This window comes from Lagenorhynchus albirostris, chromosome 20 (assembly GCF_949774975.1).
Source record: "Lagenorhynchus albirostris chromosome 20, mLagAlb1.1, whole genome shotgun sequence".
In the NCBI taxonomy this organism is placed as follows: domain Eukaryota; kingdom Metazoa; phylum Chordata; class Mammalia; order Artiodactyla; family Delphinidae; genus Lagenorhynchus; species Lagenorhynchus albirostris.
In genome coordinates this window covers 40,555,048-40,563,538 of record NC_083114.1, presented here as the reverse complement: position 1 = coordinate 40,563,538, position 8,491 = coordinate 40,555,048, and the positions used below count along the sequence as shown (strand labels likewise).

General features: G+C 57.2%; 1 protein-coding gene across 2 annotated transcripts; it reads right to left on the bottom strand.

Moving 5' to 3' along the window:
- Positions 1-223: 223 nt before the first annotated feature.
- Positions 224-7,434, bottom strand: CNP (2',3'-cyclic nucleotide 3' phosphodiesterase). 2 transcript variants are annotated; one of them, XM_060134310.1, is made up of 4 exons: positions 7,261-7,434; positions 5,316-5,985; positions 3,169-3,308; positions 224-1,752 (listed from the first exon to the last, which is right to left on the bottom strand). In XM_060134310.1, exons 1-4 carry the CDS (start codon positions 7,261-7,263, stop codon positions 1,303-1,305), a joined length of 1,263 nt encoding a protein of 420 aa, XP_059990293.1. In that variant the 5' UTR covers positions 7,264-7,434; the 3' UTR covers positions 224-1,302. The 2 variants fall into 2 exon arrangements, with proteins under 2 accessions (XP_059990293.1, XP_059990291.1); XM_060134308.1 differs by lacking the exon at positions 7,261-7,434 and adding an exon at positions 6,908-7,095.
- Positions 7,435-8,491: the final 1,057 nt, after the last annotated feature.

Below are 8,491 nucleotides of genomic sequence, written 5' to 3'. Positions count from 1 at the left end.
TCCCACTGCCTGTGTGCATCCAAGACCAGCCTCTCTCCCTTCTGCCTCCTCGTGAAAGCCAACAGTGTTCCACTGCCCAGCCTCGCCGCAGCTGTGCTCAGCCCGCAGAGGGGAGACAGGACCGATGGCCCCAAGCTGGGGACAAAGGCAGTCCTGATGCACCCTGCCCTTGCCCCAGGGAAGACTGAGCTGGGCACAGAGGGCGAGAGAGACTGCACGCAGCTAGGATTAACACGATTTATTTCATTATCAGTCTTACAAGTTGCTGAGGTTGGGCAAAGCCAGGATAGTAACTAAAATCCCGGGCACTTCTGTCAAGTGACAACCCGATTAGCAAGGCCCTGTTACTGAGCAGAGGGCAGCAGAGGGCACCCCAGGAACCACAGCACCTGCAGCGATGTTAAAAGCCCCTTCCCAGAGGCACTGGGTGGGGCTTGGCACGAAACTGCTGGGGGCCACTCCATTGGCTCTTGGTACCCACTGACCCCCTTTAGCGGAGGCACAGAGGCCTCCGGAGGCACCAAGGAGGCAAGATGGGCTGGGCAGACAGCAAGATTGGAGCTCTCCCACCGAGGCGCTGTCTCTGGCCCTGATCTCCCCATCCACACGACAGAGCTACGCCCCTGGAAGGATGGCAGCCCACCCGCTTCCTGGGGTGAGACCTGTAGCCAGCCTGGGATGCGGCTGCTGCTTATTCTGTTTTCTTCCCTAGTATCAAACTGTTACCTAGTTACAGTGTGAGGAGGAGGGGACAGGCACTTAGGACCAAAGGTGGAAGGTAAAAACCCCTTTTCTACCCCGGTAAATAGCCCCAGGCTTTCTGGGGCTACACTGATTAAGAAATGGGATCAAAGCCCAGGGATCATCCCGTCTCAAATCCACCTCTAGTCTTCTGTGGCCGTGGTGACCACCCCGTGAATACGAGCAGCGCTGGGGTGTCCCTCCCCACTAGCCGGCCCTGTGTGGGGCAGTGGGCCTAGGGGCCCAGCAACTGTAAGCGGGGCTTGGGGTCGTGGCTCCGATCCAGGCCCAACTCGGCCCAGCCTCGTCAGCTTTGGTCCAGGTTCCTGAATGGCGCCTACCCACCCCCTTGTGTTGAGAGCTTGAGCGTTAGAGGGGAAGGGGGTGGGCAGGAAAAAAGAGCAGTTATTTTACACGTTTTTAAAAAGTTACAAGAAGGTTAACTGAGTAAAAAAAAAAAAAAAGAAAAAGAAAATTCTTAAACTAAAAATCAAGCAGAGGGATGCTTCCCTCTCCTCCCCATTCCCTTGAAAAGAGCGGGGGCCTTTGGCCCGGGAACACTCAGATGATGGTGCAGGACTGAAAGGCGCCACCCTTGCGGCCGCCCCGTGTGGGCACGGCCTTGCCCTTCCCGTAGTACCCCGTGAAGATGGCCCTGACCTCCATCTTCTTGGCCAGGTTCAGCATCCAGCGCCCACTGCCCAAGGAGTAGAGCTTGCCCCGGCTGAGCTCACCCACCTCCTCGCCGCGGTTACCCCCCTTCTCCTGCTTCACAATCTCTAGCAGGTCGATACCCGTCTGCACGGCTTCCACATCACCCGCGCAGCCCAGGGTGATGTGCGCGCGGCTGCCCCGTGCCAGGCTGTCAGAGGGGGACAGCTTGTCCACGTCGTTCGGCCACAAGGCCAGCTCCTGCTCACTCAGCTCTACCCGGGCTCCCGTCGTCTTGGGTGTCACAAAGAGGGCAGAGATGGTCAGCGTGAAGGCCTTGCCGTAGGATTTCTTCACCACCTACGGAGAGAGGACAGAGGACTGAGCTGGAGGTGGCGGCATCAAGAGAGGACAGTGAGTGCCACCGAGCAGAGCCCGCAGACATCCACATCCACGGCCATGTGCTGGCAGGATGTCTTTCCACCGACACTGTCCAGGCTGCTTGAAAAAATGAAGGTGCCAGACAGGCAGGAGAGAGCAGGCGTGAGACGCAAGGCCTCCTGAGCTCAGGCCGGGCTCCCCACCCACTAGCTTCAGGGCTCATTCACCTGTAAGAGACAGCTGAGGCTAGAACCTTCCTCAGCGTGAGGACTAAAGAAGAGCCTGGGGCTTCCCTGGTGGTGCACTGTTTGAGAGTCCGCCTGCCGATGCAGGGGACACGGGTTCGTGCCCCGGTCCGGGAAGACCCCACATGCCGCAGAGCGGCTGGGCCCGTGAGCCATGGCCGCTGAGCCTGCGCGTCCGGAGCCTGTGCTCCGCAACGGGAGAGGCCACAGCAGTGAGAGGCTCACGTACTGCAAAAAAAAAAAAAAAAAAAAGAGCCTGACAAGGGCTGTTGTCGTTACTACTCGACTCACCCTGTGAAAGCACCCTGGTATCCAGGCACTATCCTGGAGGGTGGGGTGAGGTCGGAAATAAAGGACTTTGATCCAAATCGACTCCATACACTTTGGCTTACATTATATCTGATTCTCTGAAAAAGCCCATCTCTCCGATTTTGACCATGAAATCTTCCCTATTTTGCTCACACCCCCTGGTCCTAACAGTGTCTAGTGCATAACAGGTGCTTAATAAACACTGCTAAATGAATGAACAGAGATGGGAGTGAAAGTGCTGTGTTCATTCATGCAGCTGTGGTAGGTGCTAAGGATACAAGGTGAGCCACACTGTAAATAGTGCTGCCCTCAGGGAGCTTCCATTCGTGTGGGAGGAGACCAATGAATAAACAAAATGGCTGCGTTAACCTAGGCAGAGAAGTGGGGGAGCTGGCAGAGGGTCAGGGACGGCCTTGCTGTGAAGGCAACCTGAAGGAGGCTGGAGTCGGCCAGGCCCGGTGGTTAAGGATCCCATGTCAGAGGCTGTGGGCGGGGCTGGTACCCCTAAGCCAATAAGCCTCCCTGTCGACACTCCCCACTTCAGAGCGCAGCCAGGCTTCAGACTGGGGGTAAGGGACTTTTAGCCTTTGGAACTGAACACAGGCTTAGAGGCCAGAGCAGGAGCTGCTGCCAACCAGCATTCTCTGTGCATCTGCAGAAGGAACAGGCTCTGATGGGCAGGCCCTGGGGGGCACCACACAGGCTTCGGTGAGCTGGGGATGGAGCTGCCTCTTTTCCTGAGAGGCTGTCTGGTTTGTGGTCCCTGCCTTGAGCCGGTACCCATCTCCAGAAGACCCTGCCCTCTCCCCACCTCAGCCAGGTGTCCCCGAGGAGCACTCACATCCTGCTGGGCGTATTCGTCTGCCCCAGCGGCCTTCCCATAGTCACAGAACTTGGTTGTGCAGTGCAGCACGCCCGGGGGTCTCTTCCCAAAGTAGGTGACCAGTTCCATCTTCTCCCTGGGCTCATCCCCAGAGACAACTGAAGGGAGAGAGAGTGGGGCAGTCAGGGCGGGAGAGCAGGGGCATTGCAACATCTATCACCAAGACCATGGGAGACCCAGAGGAAAAAAATCAGACATTAAGTATAAATTTGCAATCCACTATAATTGAGCGATCCACTACCATTCATTAGTTGGTCAAATTAATAGCAACTTTGGAGCTATGAAAAGGTGTTGATATACGTTCCCTGCTTTATGTTCTGCAGATTTTTACGTCTCTTACCCAGATGTGAAAACTAAGGCACTTGTAACCCAGGGGTAGGCGGCATATGCCAAGGGAATCTGAACTGCACTAGCTACGCATCTGAAAAGAGGGAAGCAGGTCATGAAAAATGGGGTAGAAAGAAAAAAGAGGTTGGGAACTGTGTGGTATAATGGAAGGAGCCCGAAACAGCATAGTTAACATCCAGCCCACTTCCAAGCCTGTGGACCTGGGGCAAGTGATTGACCCTAACCTGTCAATCAAATACAACTGGGGGTGACCACACATCCCAGTTTTCCCAAGACCACCTAGGTAAGTATTAGTCGTGCCCCATTTCACTCAGGGGCCACTTGAACAAGAAGTTACCTGGTCACTGTAATAATAGGTAGCTTACAGCCTTGTTTGGCGAAAGAAAGCCTACAATGGGCCTGGTGCAGGAAGGGTCTTGGGAGGTAACAGGATGACATTATGTGGCTGGTGGTTTCGATGAGACTTGGGGTATCTGTGATTTCAATTTCCAGACTTCAAGCCTTGTCATGGCTAGCTTCAGAGTTACTAGGCTTTTCCTGTTTACCCCCAGGGTTGAATCCCTGTGAAGGACGTCGCTCACCCTCCACAGGGGAGGGAGACCTCTACACTGAGGGCAGGCCTTGTTTGTGGCCCATTACATTTCTCCTGCTGTGTCCTGGGCAGAAGGATCCCAGTTTTTAATGGCAAAAGCAGCTTCAAGAGGCAATCTCCAGGGCAGAACCAGCTCTAACTAGGAGCCCTGCCTTGGGAGCTTCTCTGCCACGCTCTTCACGGGTAAAGGGCTCACGCCCGGCTGGTGCAGGTACCACGGTTCCCCGGTTTCCCAGCATTCGAATTTTAGGAGCCGAGATAAGAGTTCTCTGAGAACTTATACCAGCACAAATTACCTCTGACAATGCAAAGAAACACGGGTGGGGATATTTCAAGTATGAAGATAGTCTAAAATCAGGGGGAACTAGGAATGAGTTAAAGGAAGAACAGATGATTAGTGAGAGTGGGTGACATATTCCCCAAAGGGCCACTGGAGAAGGAGGGCCACCAGGGTCCTTCCCTATCCCAAACCTCCCCTCTCGATGGAGCAAACAGCCCCTGCAGGAGCGAACCCTGGTCCAGCCCAGTAAGGGGAGGCCCCTCTAGAGGCAACAGAGTCGAGCTTTCACTACAGCTTTGGGCAAACCCCGCAACCCTTCTGGGCATTTTCCCATCTGCAAAAACGAGGGGCTAGACTAGGGAGACTTCTCTGGAGCTGTGGGATGCCACAGGAGGTGCGCTGGATAGCTCAAGGCCTGGGAACCATCACCAGTGGAGTCACAATAGTCCAAGTTGTCATTTTTCTGCAGCTTAGGGCTGCATGGCATATTCTATTCTAGAAAATAGTTCTGCTGCTAAAAATGAGTTTGAGAACATCGGACCAGATTCTCCCTCCAAGGTTTTACGAAATGTTGATGTAGTAAGTAATTTGTTTTTCCCACCTCTAAGACGGGGTCAGTGGCCTCGATCCAGGCTGGGAGAGCGCAGATGGGGAGCAGAGGGCAGGAGGAAGGGTGCGGTGAGAGGGAAGGTGCCTGGCAAACGCCTCTCCCGTAACCCACGGAGCGTCCACCACCCAAAGCGGCCTCTGCCGGTACCAGGTGAGCCCCCTGCCTCCCCCAGTGCTTTGAGAACAATGGCGCCGGGCACGCAGCACCCTGTGCCCAGCAAGAGGGGCTTATAAATAAGGCTAACTGCCCCCACCCGCCCCCACCCCGCCACCTACAGTGTCGCAGCTCCTTCTTGAAGGCCTTGTGGTTGCCCAGCTCCTCGAGGAAGGCCTGGCCGGCTTTGCGGAGGCCCTCGGAACTCTTCCTGGTCAGGAACCAGCCGAAGTAGAGCGGCAGGAAGTCCTTCTCCAAACCAGGCTTCAGCTTCTTCAGATCGTCGGCTGACAGCTGCCACTGGTTCTTCTCCTTGAGCTGGGCACAGTCCAGCCGCCACGCCGTCTTGGGCTCCACCAGCACCACCTGGTACTGGTACTGGTCGGCCAGCTCAAAGAGTTGTTCCAGCCGCTCCCGCTCGTGGTTGGTGTCATCCAGCACGAGGACCCGGACGTCCCGGCGGCAGTAAGCAGCCAGGTCCTCATCCAGCTGCTTGTACTCCTCGGAGAAGGCCCCCCGGGCACCGGGGTTGATCTTGTAGGTGTCGGCGGACACCATCTTGGTGCCATCCCGGTACCTGTCCACGATGACCCGGGCCAGCGTGGACTTGCCGCTCCCGGGCAGGCCGCGCAGGATGAAGAGCGTTTTGCATTCCTGCAGTGCGGCCACCGTCTCCTCGTCCTGCAGGAAGGGAAACTGCAGCTCTGGCTTGTCCTTGGCCCCTGAGGATGACATTTTGCGGAAGAAGATCTTGGGCAGGAACGTTTGGCTCTTTCGGGAGAAGCCTCTATTCTGTGTGAGGAGGGGAAGACAGACATCAGCCAGGTCACTCAGGGCCACCCCGCCAGCTTCGCCTCCTTGTCTCTGGCCTCTTTCTAACCGGGAACCCCAGCTGGCTCAGGTGCTACGGCCCTGATTGACAGGCACCCCTGGTGCCTTGGGCACCCTTCCAAGCCTTGGGTTGCTGGACGTCTCTCCTCGGTCCTCGAGACCTGATGGCTTCTGGCTTTGCAGGATGGAGAGGAATGCTTGTCTGAGCGGTCCTAAACTCTTTCCTCTAGTGAGAACCGTAGCCTCAAGGATTAGCCTCAAGGATCGCCCACTGCTGCCACCTCGAAAGGAAAATGGTGCTGGAAGTGCGTGCAGGGGCGGGCCTGAAGCCTGCGTTTCTAGGAGTGAACCCTAACTTTATATTCCTGGCACTTATTAAGGATGACCTCTTTGGAGGTGGGGGGCTCTATGGGCAAAGCCATAGCGGCCGTGGCCCTGAGGGCACAGAGCAGGGTGAGGGTGGAGAAGGGTCACCCAAAGACCGCCTCCCTTCCCCCAACAATGCCAGTGACAGATAATACTCTCTTGTCTGGGACGGGGGGACAATGGTCCCACAGAAGGGCTGGCGGGGGGCAGGGCAGGAGAGCGCTAGACAAAGGGCTTCATTCAGCACGCCTGCCACCTCCTCCTCCTCTCCCTTGGACCCCCCACAAAGTCGTGGTCTTTGTGCCTGCCCCAGGACTGGGCGGTTCAGGGCACCTGCGTCCAGGGTCTAGCTCTGCTCACCCCTTGCTGTGTGTCAGCAGCACCTATCTGAGTCACTTGTTTTCCTGCCTGCTAAAACCCACAGGTGACAATCAGTAGTTTTTACTGTACAGCGCCTTCTCCTCTAAACCGCGAAGCCCCACCTCCCGCCAGCACCCTGAGTGCTCGGCTGGCGTACCTTTATCTCAGACAAGGCCCTGGGCAGGGGAGGGCGCCGAACGCCAGCCCAGCGCGGGCCCAGCGCATGCTGCCCCGGCCCACCCGCCAGCCGGGTCGGCTCCGGGGCAGCACCTTCTGCAGAGCGGTTCCCTTCCTCCTCCAGGTCCGTCCGCACTCCCCACTCTCCCAGCATCACCCCTACCTCAGGCCTGTACCGGAGGGCCAAGAAAGCCCCGACTCAACTGCGGAACTTCGGGTCCTCATTTGCATGCCACTTCCTCTCCCAAATTCCCCAATACTCCCGTTTTCCGTTAAGGTGCCACCCCGGCCCGGTTTGCTTGCTCCCCTCCCGGCCTTCCCGCGCCCGCTTACCATGATGAGGAGGGGGCGCCGCCGTCACAGCACCAGCTCTCCGGGGCCGCCCGCCTGCGCGGAGGGACACGGAGTGTAGCGATGACGCGACCCCACTGGGGGCCGCCTTACATAGCCCGGGGGCGGAGCGCGCGCGGGCTGGCCCCGGGTGGGCCAAGCCCGGCCCCCTTTGCGCAGGCGCGGCGCGTCGAAACCCGAAACTGACTCGGCGCTGGGGCGTGGCGGCAGTGCTGCCGGCCGCCCTCCCGCACGCCCGCCGCGTAGGGCACCTGGGTTCCGAGGCACCCGGGTTCCGAGGCACCCGTGCGGCGACGTACGCTGGGGGAGGTGGGGAGTGGAGGGCTTGTGCGGCCTCTTCTTCTCGTACAAGGTGATGATGAACTCCTTGAAGAGGCAGGCAGTCACCGCTCCCGGGTCCCGCGCCGATATTAGGTTGAGGCGAGGGAGGCAGGGTCGTGCAAGTACAAGGTCGAATCCTGTCTTTATTTTAAATTTTGATATTTTACTCATCATCGGGTTTTGCATTAATTGTTTTTTACAGTATTGCGTTAAAATACTTTCTCTTCCCTATTTTTTGGCCCTACGTTCCTTAAAAGTTGCATCTGAAATGCCTCACTTGCCTCCCCCTAGTCCGGCAGGTCCCAGCCTCTGCCCCAACCAACCCCAGCCGTTTGGGACTAGGATGGCAGTGGCCAAAGGGGCAGATGAATAATGTAATGAAATCCTAACTCGCGTCCTCAGCTGCTCAGCCACCCCCTCTGTGAAACCACTGAAAGCTCAGTGGGTGGGTATTTAAGAGCTTCCTGTGCACCAGGTGCTGTGCTAAGCACCCGTATAATCTTTACACCAGTCACTGAGGCAGGTACTCGTTACACAGAGGAGGAGACAAGCTGGAGGAGCCTGGTTTACTTGACTGTACCGCCCGGCCCTGGGGTGGCACAGGTGGGTCCAGCCGCAGCTCCTACTCTCAGCTGCTCCCTGTTCGTGCGCAGACACCTTCCTTCTCCGTCTGGGCTCCTAGAGCCCCACCAGTGCCAGCGTGCACTTCATCCTGTTTTCAAGGCTTAGGGGTTTACAAGTAGGTCTCCCTCACTGTGTGATGCCTGAGGCTGTCCCATCCTTATTTCTTCCAGAAAGCCTCCCACAGTGCCCTGCACACAGTAGGTACTCAGCAAGACCAATGGCCAGCAGCTGGGCAGACATACCTCTACTCCCAGGCCTTTCTCTTTCC

Excerpts from the sequence above, each read along its gene's own strand:
- CNP (XM_060134308.1), bottom strand. The coding sequence starts at position 7,081 with ATGCTGGGAGAGTGGGGAGTGCGGACGGACCTGGAGGAGGAAGGGAAC. Across the intron at positions 5,986-6,907 it reads GGGCCTTGTCTGAGATAAAG|AATAGAGGCTTCTCCCGAAA; the intron begins GTACGCCAGCCG and ends CTCCTCACACAG. Across the intron at positions 1,753-3,168 it reads ACGAATACGCCCAGCAGGAT|GTGGTGAAGAAATCCTACGG; the intron begins GTGAGTGCTCCT and ends CTCTCTCCGTAG.